The 19,955-nt window shown below is 56.5% G+C and overlaps 1 protein-coding gene across 1 annotated transcript in view; it reads left to right on the top strand.

Moving 5' to 3' along the window:
- Positions 1-18,783: 18,783 nt before the first annotated feature.
- Positions 18,784-19,955, top strand: part of LOC140398887 (catechol O-methyltransferase A-like) — a 167,612-nt gene continuing 166,440 nt past the window's right edge. Inside the window, exon 1 of the mRNA XM_072487834.1 lies at positions 18,784-18,846. Coding sequence (XP_072343935.1) covers positions 18,799-18,846 — 48 coding nt within the window. The 5' untranslated portion in view covers positions 18,784-18,798. The remainder of the gene's footprint in view (positions 18,847-19,955) is intronic.

The raw sequence follows: 19,955 nt of genomic DNA, 5'->3' as shown, positions 1-19,955 counted from the left end.
GAACCTCTGAGAGTGCGGCACTCCCTCAGTACTGACCCTCTGACAGTGCAGCACTCCCTCAGTACTGACCCTCTGACAGTGCAGCACTCCCTCAGTACTGACCCTCTGACAGTGCGGCACTCCCTTAGTACTGACCCTCTGACAGTGCAGCACTCCCTCAGTACTGACCCTCTGACAATGCGGCACTCCCTCAGTACTGACCCTCTGACAGTGCAGCACTCCCTCACTACTGACCCTCTGACAGTGCGGCGCTCCCTCAGTACTGACCCTCTGACAGTGCAGCACTCCCTCAGTACAGACCCTCTGACAGTGCGGCACTCCTTCAGTACTGACCCTCTGACAATGCGGCACTCCCTCAGTACTGACCCTCTGACAGTGCGGCGCTCCCTCAGTACTGACCCTCTGACAGTGCGGCACTCCCTCAGAACGAACACTTTGACAGGGCAGCACTCCCTCAATACTGACCCTTTGACAGTGCGGAGCTCTCTCAGTACTGACCCACTGACAGTGCTGCGCTCCCTCAGTACTGATCCGCTGACAGTGCGGTGCTCCCTCAGCACTGACCGTCCAACAGTGCAGCACTCCCTCAGTACTGACTCTCCGACAGTGCGGCACTCCCTCAGCACTGACCCTCCGACAGTGCGGCACTCCCTCAGTACTGACCCTCTGACAATGCGGCGCTCCCTCAGTACTGACTCTCCGACAGTTCAACACTCCCTCAGTACTGACCCTCTGACAGTGCGGCACTCCCTCAGTACTGACCCTCTGACAGTGCGGCACTCCCTCAGAACTGACCCTCTGACAGTGCGGCACTCCCTCAGTACTGACCCCCTGACAGTGCGATGTTCCCTCAGCACTGACCCTCCGACAGTGGGGCATTCCCTCAGTACTGACTCTCCGACTGTGCAGCGCCCCCTCAGTACTGACCCTCCGACACTGCAGCGCTCCCTCAGTACTGACCCTCTGACAGTGCAGCACTCCCTCAGTACTGACCCTCTGACAGTGCGGCACTCCTTCAGTACTGACTCTCCGACAGTGCGGCACTCCCTCAGCACTGAACCTCTGAGAGTGCGGCACTCCCTCAGTACTGACCCTCTGACAGTGCAGCACTCCCTCAGTACTGACCCTCTGACAGTGCAGCACTCCCTCAGTACTGACCCTCTGACAATGCGGCACTCCCTGAGTACTGACCCTCTGACAGTGCAGCACTCCCTCAGTACTGACCCTCTGACAATGCGGCACTCCCTCAGTACTGACCCTCTGACAGTGCAGCACTCCCTCACTACTGACCCTCTGACAGTGCGGCGCTCCCTCAGTACTGACCCTCTGACAGTGCTGCACTCCCTCAGTACAGACCCTCTGACAGTGCGGCACTCCCTCAGTACTGACCCTCTGACAATGCGGCACTCCCTCAGTACTGACCCTCTGACAGTGCGGCGCTCCCTCAGTACTGACCCTCTGACAGTGCGGCACTCCCTCAGAACTAACACCTTGACAGGGCAGCACTCCCTCAATACTGACCCTTTGACAGTGCGGCCCTCCCTCAGTACTGACGCTCTGACAGTGCGGCATTCCCTCAGTACTGACCCTCTGACAGTGCAGCACTCCCTCAGTACTGACTCTCTGACAGTGCGGCGCTCCCTCAGAACTGACCCTCTGACAGTGCAGCACTCCCTCAGTACTGACTCTCTGACAGTGCAGCACTCACTCAGTACTGACCCTCTGATAGTGCAGCACTCCCTCAGTACTGACCCTCTGAGAGTGCGGCAGTCCCTCAGTACTGACCCTCTGACAGTGCACACTCCCTCAGTACTGACCCTCTGACAGTGCGGCACTCCCTCAGTACTGACCCTATGACAGTCCGGCGCTCCCTCAGTACTGACCCTCTGAATGTGCAGCACTCCCTCAGTACTGACCCTCTGAATGTGCGGCACTCCCTCAGTACTGACCCTCTGACAGTGCGGCACTCCCTCAGTACTGACCCTCTGACAGTGCGGCACTCCCTCTGTACTGACCCTCTGACAGTGCGGCGCTCCCTCAGTACTGACCCTCTGAATGTGCAGCACTCCCTCTGTCCTGACCCTCTGACACTGCGGCGCTCCCTCAGTACTGACCCTCTGACAGTGCGGCACTCCCTCAGTACTGACCCTCTGACAGTGCGGCACTCCCTCAGTGCTGACCCTGACAGTGCGGCACTCCCTCAGTACTGACCCTCTGACAGTGCGGCACTCCCTCAGCACTGACCCTCCGACAGTGCGGCACTCCCTCAGTACTGACCCTCTGACAATGCGGCGCTCCCTCAGTACTGACCCTCTGACAGTGCGGCACTCCCTCAGTACTGACCCTCTGACAATGCGGCACTCCCTCAGTACTGACCCTCTGACAGTGGGACACTCCTAAGTACTGACTCTCCTACAGTTCAACACTCCCTCAGTACTGACCCTCTGATAGTGCGGCACTCCCTCAGAACTAACAGTTTGACAGGGCGGCACTCCCTCAATACTGACCCTTTCAAAGTGCGGCCCTCCCTCAGTACTGACCCTCTGACAGTGCGGCACTCCCTCAGTACTGACCCTCTGACAGTGCAGCACTCCCTCAGTACTGACTCTCTGACAGTGCGGCGCTCCCTCAGAACTGACCCTCTGACAGTGCAGCACTCCCTCAGTACTGACTCTCTGACAGTGCAGCACTCACTCAGTACTGACCCTCTGATAGTGCAGCACTCCCTCAGTACTGACCCTCTGAGAGTGCGGCACTCCCTCAGTACTGATCCTCTGACAGTGCAACACTCCCTCAGTACTGACCCTCTGACAGTGCGGCACTCCCTCAGTACTGACCCTATGACAGTGCGGCGCTCCCTCAGTACTGACCCTCTGAATGTGCAGCACTCCCTCAGTACTGACCCTCTGAATGTGCGGCAATCCCTCAGTACTGACCCTCTGACAGTGCAGCACTCCCTCAGCACTGACCCTCTGCTAGTGCGGCGCTCCCTCAGTACTGACCCTCTGAATGTGCAGCACTCCCTCAGTACTGAACCTCTGACAGTGCAGCACTCCCTCAGTACTGACCCTCTGACAGTGCTGCACTCCCTCAGTCCTGACCCTCTGAATGTGCAGCACTCCCTCAGTACTGACCCTCTGACAGTGCGGCACTCCCTCAGTACTGTCCGTCTGAATGTGCAGCACTCCCTCAGTACTGAACCTCTGACAGTGCAGCACTCCCTCAGTACTGACCCTCTGACAGTGCGGCACTCCCTCAGTACTGACCCTCTGACAGTGCGGCACTCCCTCAGTACTGACCCTCTGACAGTGCGGCGCTCCCTCAGTACTGACCCTCTGAATGTGCAGCACTCCCTCAGTACTGACCCTCTGAATGTGCGGCACTCCCTCAGTACTGACCCTCTGACAGTGCGGCACTCCCTCAGTACTGACCCTCTGACAGTGCGGCACTCCCTCAGTACTGACCCTCTGACAGTGTGGCACTCCGTCAGTACTGACCCTCTGACAGTGCCGCGCTCCCTCAGTACTGACCCTCTGACAGTGCGGCACTCCCTCAGTACTGACCCTCTGACAGTTCAGCACTCCGTCAGTACTGACCCTCTGACAGTGTGGCACTCCCTCAGTACTGACCCTCTGACAGTGCCGCGCTCCCTCAGTACTGACCCTCTGACAGTGCGGCACTCCCTCAGTACTAACCCTCTGACAGTGCAGCACTCCCTCAGTACTGACCCTCTGACAGTGCGGTGCTCCCTCAGTACTGACCCTCTGACAGTGCGGCACTCCCTCAGTACTGACCCTCTGACAGTGCAGCACTCCCTCAGTACTGACCCTATGACAGAGCGGCACTCCCTCAGTACTGACCCTCTGACAGTGCCGCGCTCCCTCAGTACTGACCCTCTGACAGTGCGGCACTCCCTCAGTACTGACCCTCTGACAGTGCAGCACTCCCTCAGTACTGACCCTCTGACAGTGTGGCACTCCCTCAGTACTGACCCTCTGACAGTGACGCGCTCCCTCAGTACTGACCCTCTGACAATGCGGCACTCCCTCAGTACTGACCCTCTGACAGTGCAGCACTCCCTCATTACTGACCCTCTGACAGTGCGGCGCTCCCTCAGTACTGACCCTCTGACAGTGCGGCACTCGCTCAGTACTGACCCTCTGACAGTGCGGCACTCCCTCAGTACTGACCCTCTGACAGTGCAGCACTCCCTCAGTACTGACCCTCTGACAGTGCCGCGCTCCCTCAGTACTGACCCTCTGACAGTGCAGCACTCCCTCAGTACTGACCCTCTGACAGTGCGGCACACCCTCAGTACTGACCCTCTGACAGTGCGGCACTCTCTCTGTACTGACCCTCTGACTGTGCGGCGCTCCCTCAGTACTGACCCTCTGAATGTGCAGCACTCCCTCTGTCCTGACCCTCTGACAGTGCGGCGCTCCCTCAGTACTGACCCTCTGACAGTGCGGCACTCCCTCAGTACTGACCCTCTGACAGTGCGGCACTCCCTCAGTGCTGACCCTGACAGTGCGGCACTCCCTCAGTACTGACCCTCTGACAGTGCGGCACTCCCTCAGCACTGACCCTCTGACAGTGCGGCACTCCCTCAGTACTGACCCTCTGACAGTGCAGCACTCCCTCAGTACTGACCCTCTGACAGTGCGGCACTCCCTCAGTACTGACCCTCTGACAGTGCGGCACTCCCTCAGTACTGATCCTCTGACAGTGCGGCGCTCCCTCAGTACTGACCCTCTGACAGTGCGGCACTCCCTCAGTACTGACCCTCTGACAGTGCGGCACTCCATCAGCACTGGCCCTCTGACGTCTCAATCTCTCTTGCGTTGAGCTGACATGGATGCAATGTACTGAACGCCCTCTTTATGTGCCCGCTGTCCGATACCGAGGCTGAAATGCATTCTAACTCACGCCGCAGCAATATTGGTGGCGAGGCTCAACGCTGAACCTCCACCGGCGAGGAGGCTAAACAAGAAACAAAACGGGGTCTTATGTTTTTATTGCTCAATCAGGATGTGGGGCTGAAGGTGAGAGATTTATGCTGGCGAGATGCGGTAGTTAGAATTCCTCGACCTCATTCTCCCCCAGGTTTGCGTGGGTCTCGCCCCCTCAACCCAAAGGATGTGCAAGCTACGTAGATTGGCCACGCTAAATTGCCCCTTAATTGGCAAAATGAACTGGGTACTCTAAATTTATTTTATAAAAAGAATTGCTGTATCTCTCAGTGAGCTGCACTGTCGAGTTTGATGAGACAGGATAACTGTTTGCTGACGTTACTCAAATTGCCGACAGTGATGGTGAATCGCCGCAGCTTAAAGCGCTCGAGTAGAGGCGGCCTCGAAAGGCAGCAGTAAATACATCCACACAGGCTCCACTACCATATTGAAGCTTTTGGCTTGTGGCCCGAAGGGAGATTTAAGCAACAAGGCTGGCAAGGAGCACCGTCAATGAGAACTTGAATGAAGGGTCCAGTGTAGGCTCTCTGTCCATTGCAGGAAGGTGACAGGCATTGTGCTCTGTTAGACATTGTAAACCAACATCAGGCGTTTGATCCCAGACACCACTTTTAACTCTGCGACTGACTGGGTCTGAACTGTAATCGGAGTTTGAAATGATGCTGCTGGCCATTGATATTGTTTCACAATCTCGGTGATGTCCATGGTTATAAATACTGAATCTAACAAACAGATGTGTGCACAGGATGATGGTAACGTTTAATTAAAGTAAATACACCCAGCATCATGGCAAGGCCTGAGATCACCAAACATTAATAAATAATCTATTTGTTCCACATCGGTGTAAAGGAGCTGTGTAGAGGGAGCTTTACTCTGTATCTAACCCCGTGCGGTACCTGTCCTGGGAGTGTTTGATGGGGACAGTGTAGAGGGAGCTTTTCTCTGTATCTAATCCCGTGCTGTACCTGTCCTGGGAGTGTTTGATGGGGACAGTGTAGAGGGAGCTTTACTCTGTATCTAACCCCGTGCTGTACCTGTCCTGGGAGTGTTTGATGTGGACAGTGTAGATGGAGATTTACTCTGTATCTAACCCCCTGCTGTACCTGTCCTGGGAGTGTTTGATGGGGACAGTGTAGAGGGAGCTTTTTTCTGTATCTAACCCCGTGCTGTACCTGTCCTGGGAGTGTTTGATGGGGACAGTGTAGAGGGAGCTTTACTCTGTATCTAACCCCGTGCTGTACCTGTCCTGGGAGTGTTGATGGGGACAGTGTAGAGGGAGCTTTACTCTGTATCTAACCCCGTGCTGTACCTGTCCTGTGAGTGTTTGATGGGGACAGTGCAGAGGGAGCTTTACTCTGTGTCTAACACCGTGCTGTACCTGTCCTGGGAGTGTTTGATGGGGACAGTGTAGAGGGAGCTTTACTCTGTATCTAACCCCGTGCTGTACCTGTCCTGGGATTGTTTGATGGGGACAGTGTAGAGGGAGCTTTACTCTGTATCTAACCCCGTGCTGTACCTGTCCTGGGAGTGTTTGATGGGGACAGTGTAGAGGGAGCTTTACTCTGTATCTAACCCCGTGCTGTACCTGTCCTGGGAGTGTTTGATGGGGAGAGTGTAGAGGGAGCTTTACTCTGTATCTAACCCCGTGCTGTACCTGTCCTGGGAGAGTTTGATGGGGACAGTGTAGAGGGAGTTTTACTCTGTATCTAACCCCGTGCTGTACCTGTCCTGGGAGTGTTTGATGGGGAGAGTGTAGAGGGAGCTTTACTCTGTATCTAACCCCGTGCTGTACCTGTCCTGGGAGTGTTTGATGGGGACAGTGTAGAGGGAGCTTTACTCTGTATCTAACCCCGTGCTGTACCTGTCCTGGGAGTGTTTGATGGGGACAGTGTAGCTGGGTAGGGTTGGGTGGGAGGAGAGATCTATGGAAATAACCCGTCAGATCAGAACACGCGAACTGCTGACATCTCCATGACTCGACCACAGTCTCTGTCAAGAACAGGTCTGCGCCACATCAACAAAAAGGACTTGGTTTCCCACAGGTTTTTACCTCATTTGCGTTGCGCCGCAGCTGTCTGAATGTTCTGTGTTGCTCAGAGTCATGGAGGAGCCATTGCGAGGTTCAGGTCCTGTTGTGTTTGTCACCGTGTTGTCTGCTTGGAGTCACACGGCCTGGAGCGGGAAACCGGGGCCTGAGCTGCTCCAACGGGGGGGTCTCATCTGTATAAATGAAAAGGATTTGTGAGTGTCGACCGTCTCGGTGACAGCGAAAGGTCACAGGGACATCAGAACAGGAGGAGGACCATTCAGCCCCCCTCCAGCCTGTTACACAGGAACAGGAGGAGGACCATTCAGCCCCCCCACCAGCCTGTTACACAGGAACAGGAGGAGGACCATTCAGTCCCTCTCCAGCCTGTTACACAGGAACAGGAGGAGGCCCATTCAGCCCCCCACCAGCCTGTTACACAGGAACAGGAGGAGGACCATTCAGCCCCCCACCAGCCTGTTACACAGGAACAGGAGGAGGACCATTCAGCCCCCCACCAGCCTGTTACACAGGAACAGGAGGAGGACCATTCAGCCCCCCACCAGCCTGTTACACAGGAACAGGAGGAGGCCCATTCTGGTCAGGCCATGTTATTGCCCCACAGTCTATCAGCCAGGCGCAGGGTAAGACACTGAACCTGAAAGCATTCCCAGATCACAGCGCCCATGCTCCGACGTTCTCCCGTTGCCATCCCAGCACCAGCAGCCTTCCCGCCGTAGTTCGAGCATGCTGGGAGCGTCGGCCGTGCCCTGCCTCGGGGTTGGTGTGCTGTGTGTTGGGGGGGGGGGGGGGGCCTCCAGCCTTCTCTCCAGACACCCGATCATAGATGTTTGCAGCACACAGGAGGCCAGCTGGCCCATCCCACCCATGCTGGTCCAGAATTGGTCCGGCGACAGGCCCCTGACCCTGGAGGTTACGGCAGCGCGAGTGGATGTCTAACTGCTTCTTAACTGTTGCGAGGGTTGCCTGCCTCAACCGTCCTTTCAGGCAGCGAGTCCCTGGCCCCACTGACCCTCCGCTGGGTGAAAAGATTCTCCTCAAATATCCTTCCACCGCTTACCTTTAATCTACGGCCCTGGTTATTGACGAATTTAATGGGCAGCTCCATCATAACCTCATTGCTCTTGTATTCCATGCCTCAGCTAATCAAAGCGGGTATTCCACGTGCCTTCTTAACCACCTTATCTACCTGCCCTGCCACCTTCAGGGATCCGTGGATATGCACCCTGAGGCCCATCCTGTGAAGCCCAGGCCTGATTTAAAAATGGTGTGTGGGTAACCCCAGAAACCACACATCGGGGCTCTTTCGCTTTTCGAAAAGGCAATTTGGGGAAACGTTAACTGTCATTTTGACCGTTGTGGGCAAGCGAAGGGAAGACAGCGTGGACTAGTCAACGGGAAACCACGCTTAGCTAACCCGCCGGAGTTGTTTGCCGAGCTATCAGAGAGAGTTGAATGAGGGGTTGAGGCGGATAGTGGACTTCCAGAAGGCATTCGATAAAGTGCCGCACGGCAGGCTTTTGAGGCAGTTGCTGGAAAAAGGACAGTGGCAACACTGGTAGGAGACTGGCTGCGCGACAGGGAACCGCCATGTTTTCCCAACCGGGGAGGAGACTACTCACTGGCATTTCCCAGAGCTCCCTGCTCCTTCCTCATATGTAGATCAGCGACCCCCAGCTCTCGGTGTACAAGGCACAGAACCTGTGAGCATTGTGGGAAGGACAGCGTTACAATTTATTTCTTTACTTTTTTAAAAATTTAGTGTACCCAATTCATTTTTTTTCCAATTAAGGGACAATTTAGCCTGTTCAATCCTGTACATCTTTGGGTTGTGGGGGTGAAACCCACGCAAACAAGGGGAGAATGTGCAAACTCCACACAGTGACCCAGAGCCGGGATCGGACCTGGGACCTCGGCGCCGTGAGACAGCAGTGCTAACCACTGTGCCACCGTGCCGCCCAGCGTTACAACTTAAAAGGACACATTGTAGGCTGGGGGACGGGCGGCCACATAGCTGAAGAAACTCAATTGGAAAGAAGTGGAGGAAGCAGAGGGCGAGGCAGTAAAAATAAAGGATTGAATTCTAAAGGTGCAGGAGGAGAGAGACCTGGGGTGGGCGGGAAGAGAGGGGGGGGGGGGGTTTGCAAAGGTCAGGACAGCTTGACAAGTGGCGAATAAAGCGTGTCCAACTTCCTGGGTTTTATCAATAGGAACACGTAGAGGACGAGAGCAAGGAGGCGACGATAAACCTGCGGAAAAGACTGTATCGGCCTCAACAGAGATTCACAAGCTCGGCTCCAGAGATGAGGAACTTTGATCCTTTGACAAGATTGGATAAACTGACACCATTTTCCTTGGGAGGAAGCGTCGGTCAAGAAGCGATTTTCTGGAGTTACAGAAAATCAGGAGGGGGTCTGGACAGAGAGGAAGAAACCACTCCCAACGGCAGAGGGGTGGAGAACGAAATGTGGCTTTCAAATGGGATTTGAGATTGTTATCTGGAGCGTTTTCTAAGAAATTCACGGGTGAAGGGAGGGGAGGATAGGAGAGGAGTGGGACAGGAGAGCTGGCATGGATTCGAGGGCTGAACGGCCTACAGTCCCGGTGATCAAACTCTGATCCAAGGATAATGGGAGTCCAGGGTCAGATCAGCACCGGACCCCGACAGAGCCTGGAATCAAACCCAAAGTGGAAAGCGTCAACATAACCCCAGTCTTTTTAGTTCCCCCGTGTGTCCAGAATCCTCGGTGGTTGCTCAGCGAACAGGAAATCGGTCCGCCATGGCCAAACATTAAGAAAACCTTGCGAGAAATTTAGAAAAACCTCTTGATAGGTCTTTCCTCTCAGTGTGGTCAAAAAGACAAAACCACACTGCCATCAAATGCACTGTCGCCAAAAATAAAGAAGATTTCACTCCGTCCGCCGGTCAAGTCCCTCACGGCCTTGCCGTCGCTCGGACTGGTGCTGGTTGCGGATTCCACTCTGAGCCCGCAAATGCATCGTAATTGGCCTCAGTGCCCAATCTTCATATCCTCGCATTCCCCGCCCCCTTCGTTGTTCAATCATGGAGTCTGGAAAGAGACCCTTCGGCCCATCAGGTCCGCCCCGGCCGTCAAGCACTGCCCGTCCTTTCTAATCCACTTTTCCGGCGCTTGGTCCGTAGCCATGTCCACCAACACGTGTGTGACGGCACTGCGATGCCCCCCACCGATGGTGGGATATCCCCTGGGTGACCCAGCCCCGCTGAGCCCGGGACCAAGGGGAGATAGAAGCCGCACTCCGGAATTAAAATGGCGAGGGGGCAAACTGGAGCGGGGAAGGGGGAAAACGTCGAATGTTCAGCCTCTCGGTCAAAGGCGGCAGTAGGGAAAGGGCGGCAAACGTGCCGGTCACGACGGCGAAGCGAGGGGGGGGGGGGCTAATGGCAGAGCGAGAGAGAGACTGAAACAAATTTCATTTATATAGCGACTTCTGGCTCCACCATCCCCAAGTCAATGGGCGCGGCCCTGCGGCCCCACCCCTTCCTCTCCCCCTCCCTCGGGCGGTTTCTGAGGTAAAACCCACCCGCTGGGGGGGCAGGGGTCCAGTTTCGGGGATTTTCTGCCCCGCGGGCGGGAAGCGGCCGCTCAGCATCAAAATGGCGGCGGTGCGGGCGGAGAAATGGCGCCAAACGGCGCCAAACCCCGCCCCCTCGACAAACCCCGCCCCCTCGACAGGCCCCGCCACAGTCCAGGCCGCGCACCTGCACGAGGCCAAGACACTCCGACTGGCCCCGCCCCCGCTGTAATTGACAGGCGGCGGACCCGCGTCACTGGATTGTACGGGGGGAGGGGACGGGAGGGACGGGAGGCGCTGATTGGTTCGCTCCAGCTGTCCATCAGCGAGGAAGCCCATCCCCCCAATCCCTTCCCCCATCCCCAAACCCAACCCCAATCCCCAACCCCACCAAAATCCCCACCCCCACCCCCCCATCCCCAACACCCGATCCCAACTCCTCCCACACCCATCCCCAACCCCCCCACACCCCATCCCTAACCCCCCATCCCCCACCCCCCCCACACCCCATCCCCCATCCCTAACCCCCCATCCCCAACCCCACCAAAATCCCCATCCCCACCCCCACCCTCAACGCCCCCAACCCCCATACCCCTATCCCAACTCCTCCCACCCCCATCCCCAACCCCTCATCCCCAACACCCCATCCCCAATGCCCCCATCCCCAACGCCATCCCCAACCCCGCCCCATCCCCAACCCCCCATCCCCAACCCCGCCCCATCCCCAACCCGTCCACCCCCAGCCCCCCCATCCCCAACCCCTCATCCCCAACACTCCATCCCCAACATCATCGCCCCATCCCCAATGCCCCCATCCCCAACCCCTCATCCCCAGCCCCAAACCCCATCCCCAACGCCCCCATTCCCACCCCCATCCCCAACCCCTCATCCCCAACCCCCTCATCCCCAACCCCTCATCCCCAACCCCCCATCCCCAACACCCCATCCCCAATGCCCCCATCCCCAATGCCATCCCCAACCCCCCATCCCCAACCCGTCCACCCCCAGCCCCCCATCCCCAACCCCTCATCCCCAACACTCCATCCCCAACATCATCGCCCCATCCCCAATGCCCTCATCCCCAACCCCTCATCCCCAGCCCCAAACCCCATCCCCAACGCCCCCATTCCCACCCCCATCCCCAACCCCTCATCCCCAACCCCCTCATCCCCAACCCCTCATCCCCAACCCCCCATCCCCAACACCCCATCCCCAATGCCCCCATCCCCAATGCCATCCCCAACCCCCCATCCCCAACCCGTCCACCCCCAGCCCCCCATCCCCAACCCCTCATCCCCAACACTCCATCCCCAACATCATCGCCCCATCCCCAATGCCCCCATCCCCAATGCCATCCCCAACCCCCCATCCCCAACCCGTCCACCCCCAGCCCCCCATCCCCAACCCCTCATCCCCAACACTCCATCCCCAACATCATCACCCCATCCCCAATGCCCTCATCCCCAACCCCTCATCCCCAGCCCCAAACCCCATCCCCAACGCCCCCATTCCCACCCCCATCCCCAACCCCTCATCCCCAACCCCCTCATCCCCAACCCCTCATCCCCAACCCCCCATCCCCAACACCCCATCCCCAATGCCCCCATCCCCAATGCCATCCCCAACCCCCCATCCCCAACCCGTCCACCCCCAGCCCCCCATCCCCAACCCCTCATCCCCAACACTCCATCCCCAACATCATCGCCCCATCCCCAATGCCCTCATCCCCAACCCCTCATCCCCAGCCCCAAACCCCATCCCCAACGCCCCCATTCCCACCCCCATCCCCAACCCCTCATCCCCAACCCCCTCATCCCCAACCCCTCATCCCCAACCCCCCATCCCCAACACCCCATCCCCAACGCCATCCCCAACCCCCCATCCCCAACCCGTCCACCCCCAGCCCCCCATCCCCAACCCCTCATCCCCAACACTCCATCCCCAACATCATCGCCCCATCCCCAATGCCCTCATCCCCAACCCCTCATCCCCAGCCCCAAACCCCATCCCCAACGCCCCCATTCCCACCCCCATCCCCAAACCCTCATCCCCAACCCCCTCATCCCCAACCCCTCATCCCCAACCCCCCATCCCCAACACCCCATCCCCAATGCCCCCATCCCCAACGCCATCCCCAACCCCCCATCCCCAACCCGTCCACCCCCAGCCCCCCATCCCCAACCCCTCATCCCCAACACTCCATCCCCAACATCATCGCCCCATCCCCAATGCCCTCATCCCCAACCCCTCAGCCCCAAACCCCATCCCCAACGCCCCCATTCCCAACCCCATCACCAACCCCCCATCCCCAACCCCCCCATCCCAAACCTTAACCCCCCATCCCCAACCCCACATCCCCATCCCCAACCCCCCATCCCCAACCCCACCACCCCCATCCCCAACCCCTCCATCCGCAACCCCCATGTGCAAACCCCTAATCCGCACTCCCTCCCCCCCACCGCATCCAAAGTATACAACACCACTCCTACTGAGCCCCCACCCCATCCCCCACTCCCAACCCACCTCTCACCCCCATCCTCCACTCTCGCAACCCCCACAACCTTAAACCCACCCCACTCCAAACCCACGCCCACTCCTTTCCCCAACCATATCCCACTTTCATCCCCTCCCCCACCCATGCTCCTGTCCCCCACTCCCACCCCCAACCCATCCCTCACTCCCCAACCCATCCCTCACTCCCCAACCCATCCCTCACTCCTCAACCCATCCCTCACTCCCCAACCTATCCCTCACTCCCCTACCCATCCCTCACTCCCCAACCTCACGCCCACCCCTCCCTCACTTTCACGACCCCATCCCATACCCCACCCACTCCCAACCCATTCCCTCACTCCCCAACCTCACGCCCATTCCCATAATCAACCGATCCCCCGCCCATCACCCAGGTGTCCCTCATGGCAGACTGGTACAGAAGGTGAAGTCACACGGGATCAGAGGTGAGGTGGTCAGATGGATACAGAACTGGCTCGGTCACAGAAGCCAAAGGGGGTAGCAGGAGTGACCAGTGATGTTCCGCAGGGATCAGTGCTGGGACCTTTGCTGTTTGTAATATATATAAATGATTTGGAGGAAAATGTAACTGGTCTGATTAGTAAGTTTGCAGATGACACAAAGGTTGGTGGAATTGCAGATAGCGATAAGGACTGTCTGAGGATACAGCAGGATTTAGATTGTCTGGAGACTTGGGCGGAGAGATGGCAGATGGAGTTTAATCCGGACAAATGTGAGGTAATGCATTTTGGAAGGTCTAATGCAGGTAGGGAATATACAGTGAATGGTAGAACCCTCAAGAGTATTGAAAGTCAGAGATCTAGGTGTACAGGTCCACAGGTCACTGAAACTGGCAACGTAGGTGGAGAAGGTAGTCAAGAAGTCATGCGTGCCTTCATTGGCCGGGGCATTGAGTATAAAAATTGGCAAGCTGTACAGAACTTTAAATCGGCCACACTAGTGTTCAACTCTGGTCGCCACACTACCAGAAGGATGTGGAGGCTTTAGAGAGGGTGCAGAAGAGATTTACCAGGATGCTGCCTGGTACGGAGGGCATTAGCTATGAGGAGCGGTTGAATGAACTCGGTTTGTTCTCTCTGGAACGACGGAGGTTGAGGGGCGACCTGATAGAGGTCTACAAGATTGTGAGGGGCATAGACAGAGTGGGTAGTCAGAGACTTTTTCCCAGGGTAGAGGGGTCAATTACTAGGGGGCATAGGTTTAAGGTGCGAGGGGCAAGGTTTAGTGGAGATGTACGAGGCACGTTTTTTACACAGAGGGTAGTGGGTGCCTGGAACTCGCTGCCGGAGGAGGTGGTGGAAGCAGTGACGATCATGACGGTTAAGGGGTATCGTGACAAATACATGATTAGGGTGGGAATAGAGGGATACGGACCCAGGAAGTGTAGAAGGTTTTAGGTTAGACGGGCAGCATGGTCGGCACGGGCTTGGAGGGCCGAAGGGCCTGTTCCTGTGCTGTACATTTCTTTGTTTTTTGTGAGTTCTAATTGAAGATTCCAGCCAGACGTTCTAAACCAACTGGTGGTTCCGGCACTCCGCGTACTGGGACGATAGCCAGCTGCAAAGACTACAACCTCAGCAGCAAAGATGTTCATCTCTTGCCCTTTAATCCCCATTACGTTGATCCTTCTGTTTTCCACTGTGGGTCTGCATTGTGTGCCGATGAGTTAAGAGACACCAGATTTATAAGCAAAAGATCAACAAACTGTTTATCAATAAAAAGGATAAAAGAACATATCAGGAAATAACAGGATAATCGTCTGCTGGACTACCTAATCCCAAGATCCCATCCCCCCCTCTGCCCAGACACACACAAGACAAACACCAGGTACAGGTTGGCGAGGAATATGGGCGGAACGGTATCACAGTGGTTAGCACTGTTGCTTCACAGCACCAGGGTCCCGGGTTCGATTCCCGCTTGGGTCACTGTCTGCGCGGGGTCTGCACGTTCTCCCCGTGTCTGCGTGGGTTCCCTCCGGGTGCTCCGGTTTCCTCCCACAAGTCCCGAAAGACGCGCTGTTAGGTGGATTGGACATTCTGAATTCTCCCTCTGTGACCCGAACAGGCGACTAGGGGATTTTCACAGTAACTGCATTGCAGTGTTAATTTTAGGCCACTTGTGACAATAAACATTATTATTATTGAAACTAAATCAGGATTAAAGGGGTAGGTCTGAGCTGACTCTTCACTCTGCCGTGCAGTCTCTGGGAGACAGGTTCACTGGAGAGGTTCAGGTTGGTGCAACTCCGTCCTTTGACCACCGGATGGTGCTTCACCAAATAAATTCCAGGTCAGTGCAGTTCTCGTTGCCGGCCGCCAGATGGTGCTGTACACAGGATGCTCAGGTCGGTGACCTTCTGCCTTCTCGCCACCATGATGTGGAGATGCCGGCGTTGGACTGGGTGGGCACAGGACGAAGTCTTACAACACCACGTTAAAGTCCAACAGGTTTGTTTTGACTGGCTTTCGGAGCACTTTCGGAGGTGAATGAAGAATTAAATAAAGAATGAAGAATGAATAAATACATATAGAACATTGAACGTACAGTGCAGCAAGAGGCCGCTTAAGCCCTCACTTCCACCCTATCCCTGTAACCCAGTAACCCCGCCTAATCTATTTTGGACACTAAGGGCAATTTATCACGGCCAATCCACCTAACCTGCACATCTTTGGACTGTGGGAGGAAACCGGAGCACCCGGAGGAAACCCACGCAGACACGGGGAGGACGTGCAGACTCCGCACAGACAGTGACCCAGCGGGGAATCGAACCTGGGACCCTGGAGCTGTGAAGCCACAGTGCTAACCACTGTGCTACCGTGATGCACATATATCGACAAAGCCAATGATGCAAGACGATACTTTGAATGTGAGTCTTTGCAGGTAATTAAGCCTTTACAGGTCCAGACGGAGCAACTGGAGAGAGGGACTGAATGGGTCTCCTCCTGTTCCTGTGTAACAGGCTGAGAGGGGCTGAATGGGCCTCCTCCTGTTCCTGTGTAACAGGCTGGAGAGGGGCTGAATGGGCCTCCCCCTGTTCCTGTGTAACAGGCTGGAGAGGGGCTGAATGGGCCTCCTCCTGTTCCTGTGTAACAGGCTGGAGAGGGGCTGAATGGGCTCCCTCCTGTTCCTGTGTAACAGGCTGGAGAGGGGCTGAATGGGGCCTCCCCCTGTTCCTGTGTAACAGGCTGGAGAGGGGCTGAATGGGCCTCCTCCTGTTCCTGTGTGACAGGCTGGAGAGGGGCTGAATGGGCCTCCCCCTGTTCCTGTGTAACAGGCTGGAGAGGGGCTGAATGGGCCTCCTCCTGTTCCTGTGTAACAGGCTGGAGAGGGGCTGAATGGGCCTCCTCCTGTTCCTGTGTAACAGGCTGGAGAGGGGCTGAATGGCCTCCTCCTGTTCCTGTGTAACAGGCTGGAGAGGGGCTGAATGGGCCTCCTCCTGTTCCTGTGTAACAGGCTGGAGAGGGGTTGAATGGGCCTCCTCCTGTTCCTGTGTAACAGGCTGGAGAGGGGCTAAATGGGCCTCCTCCTCTTCCTGTGTAACAGGCTGGAGAGGGGCTGAATGGGCCTCCTCCTGTTCCTGTGTAACAGGCTGGAGAGGGGCTGAATCGGCCTCCTCCTGTTCCTGTGTAACAGGCTGGAGAGGGGCTGAATGGGCCTCCTCCTGTTCCTGTGTAACAGGCTGGAGAGGGGCTAAATGGGCCTCCTCCTGTTCCTGTGTAACAGGCTGGAGAGGGGCTGAATGGGCCTCCTCCTGTTCCTGTGTAACAGGCTGGAGAGGGGCTGAATCGGCCTCCTCCTGTTCCTGTGTAACAGGCTGGAGAGGGGCTGAATGGGCCTCCTCCTGTTCCTGTGTAACAGGCTGGAGAGGGGTTGAATGGGCCTCCTCCTGTTCCTGTGTAACAGGCTGGAGAGGGGCTGAATGGGCCTCCTCCTGTTCCTGTGTAACAGGCTGGAGAGGGGCTGAATGGGCTCCCTCCTGTTCCTGTGTAACAGGCTGGAGAGGGGCTGAATGGGCCTCCTCCTGTTCCTGTGTAACAGGCTGGAGAGGAGCTGAATGGGCCTCCTCCTGTTCCTGTGTAACAGGCTGGAGAGGGGCTGAATGGGCTTCCTCCTGTTCCTGTGTAACAGGCTGGAGAGGGGCTGAATGGGCCTCCTCCTGTTCCTGTGTAACAGGCTGGAGAGGGGCTGAATGGGCCTCCTCCTGTTCCTGTGTAACAGGCTGGAGAGGGGCTGAATGGGCCTCCTCCTGTTCCTGTGTAACAGGCTGGAGAGGGGCTGAATTGCCTCCTCCTGTTCCTGTGTAACAGGCTGGAGAGGGGCTGAATGGGCCTCCTCCTGTTCCTGTGTAACAGGCTGGAGAGGGGCTGAATGGGCCTCCTCCTGTTCCTGTGTAACAGGCTGGAGAGGGGCTGAATGGGCCTCCTCCTGTTCCTGTGTAACAGGCTGGAGAGGGGCTGAATGGGCCTCCTCCTGTTCCTGTGTAACAGGCTGGAGAGCGGCTGAATGGGCCTCCTCCTGTTCCTGTGTAACAGGCTGGAGAGGGGCTGAAGGGCCTCCTCCTGTTCCTGTGTAACAGGCTGGAGAGGGGCTGAATGGGCCTCCTCCTGTTCCTGTGTAACAGGCTGGAGAAGGGCTGAATGGGCCTCCTCCTGTTCCTGTGTAACAGGCTGGAGGGGGGCTGAATGGTCCTCCTCCTGTTCCTGTGTAACAGGCTGGAGGGGGGCTGAATCGGCCTCCTCCTGTTCCTGTGTAACAGGCTGGAGAGGGGCTGAATGGGCCTCCTCCTGTTCCTGTGTAACAGGCTGGAGGGGGGCTGAATGGTCCTCCTCCTGTTCCTGTGTAACAGGCTGGAGGGGGGCTGAATCGGCCTCCTCCTGTTCCTGTGTAACAGGCTGGAGAGGGGCTGAATGTGCCTCCTCCTGTTCCTGTGTAACAGGCTGGAGAGGGGCTGAATCGGCCTCCTCCTGTTCCTGTGTAACAGGCTGGAGAGGGGCTGAATGTGCCTCCTCCTGTTCCTGTGTAACAGGCTGGAGAGGGGCTGAATGGGCCTCCTCCTGTTCCTGTGCAACAGGCTGGAGAGGGGCTGAATGGGCCTCCTCCTGTTCCTGTGTAACAGGCTGGAGAGGGGCTGAATGGCTTCCTCCTGTTCCTGGGTAACAGGCTGGAGAGGGGCTGAATGGGCCTCCTCCTGTTCCTGTGTAACAGGCTGGAGAGGGGCTGAATGGGCCTCCTCCTGTTCCTGTGCAACAGGCTGGAGAGGGGCTGAATGGGCCTCCTCCTGTTCCTGTGTAACAGGCTGGAGAGGGGCTGAATCGGCCTCCTCCTGTTCCTGTGTAACAGGCTGGAGAGGGGCTGAATGGGCCTCCTCCTGTTCCTGTGTAACAGGCTGGAGAGGGGCTGAATGGGCTCCTCTTCGTCCTGTCAATGGATAATTGCTGGTTGGTTTGGAGTTCAGTTGAAGGATGAAGATAATCTGGCTGTGCAATGAGAGTGAATTCTCGAACGTCCTTCCCCGGAGCGAACAACTCCTCTGACATTTCTGAACTGTTCAAAGTCATTGCTTCCTTCAGGCGAGCTATTAAAATTCATCCGACTGGGTGCTGCACGATGCAATCTGTCTGTGAATCTCTATTTTCAAGAAAGCACAGTACGAAGTCTTGCAACACCAGGTTAAAGTCCAACAGGTTTGTTTCGATGTCACTAGCTTTCGGAGTGCTGCTCCTTCCTCAGGTGAATGAAGAGGTATGTTCCAGAAACACATATATAGACAAAATCAAAGATGCCAAACAATGCTTGGAATGTGAGCATTAGCAGGTGATTAAATCTTTACAGATCCAGAGATGGGGTAACCCCAGGTTAAAGAGGTGTGAATTGTGTCAAGCCTGGACAGTTGGTAGGATTTTGCAGGCCAGATGGTGGGGGATGAATGTAATGCGACATGAATCCCAGGTCCCGGTTAAGGCCGCACTCATGTGTGCGGAACTTGGCTGTAAGTTTCTGCTCGGCGATTCTGCGTTGTCGCGGGTCCTGAAGGCCGCCTTGGAGAATGCTTACCTGGAGATCAGAGGCTGAATGCCCTTGACTGCTGAAGTGTTCTCCGACTGGAAGGGAACATTCCTGCCTGATGATTGTTGCGCGATGTCCGTTCATTCGTTGTCGCAGCGTCTGCATGGTCTCGCCAACGTACCACGCTTCGGGACATCCTTTCCTGCAGTGTATGAGGTAGACAACGTTGGCCGAGTCGCACGAGTACGTACCGCGTACCTGGTGGGTGGTGTTCTCACGTGTAATAGTGGTATCCATGTCGATGATCTGGCATGTCTTGCAGAGATTGCCATGGCAGGGTTGTGTGGTGTCGTGGTCACTGTTCTGAAGACTGGGTAGTTTGCTGCAAACAATGGTTCGTTTGAGGTTGCGCGGTTGTTTGAAGGCAAGTAGTGGGGGTGTGAGGATGACCTTGGCAAGGTGTTCATCGTCATCAGTGACGTGTTGAAGGCTGTGAAGAAGATGACGTAGTTTCGCCGCTCCGGGGAAGTACTGGACGACGAAGGGTATTCTGTCGGTTGTGTCCCATGTTTGTCTTCTGAGGAGGTCGGTGCGGTTTTTTGCTGTGGCGCGTTGGAACTGTCGATCGATGAGTCGAGTGCCATATCCCGTTCGTACGAGGCCATCTTTCAACGTCTGTAGATGTCTGTTACGCTCCTCCTCGTCTGAGCAGATCCTGTGTATACGGAGCGCTTGTCCATAGGGGATGGCTTCTTTAATGTGTTTAGGGTGGAAGCTGGAGAAGTGGAGCATCATGAGGTTATCCGTGGGTTTGCGGTAAAGCGAAGTGCTGAGGTGGCCGTCCT

The sequence above is a fragment of the Scyliorhinus torazame genome, chromosome 22 (genome assembly GCF_047496885.1).
Source record: "Scyliorhinus torazame isolate Kashiwa2021f chromosome 22, sScyTor2.1, whole genome shotgun sequence".
In the NCBI taxonomy this organism is placed as follows: Eukaryota; Metazoa; Chordata; class Chondrichthyes; order Carcharhiniformes; family Scyliorhinidae; genus Scyliorhinus; species Scyliorhinus torazame.
The sequence above is the reverse complement of the archived record's forward strand: the minus strand, read 5'-3'. Positions and strand labels throughout refer to the sequence as shown.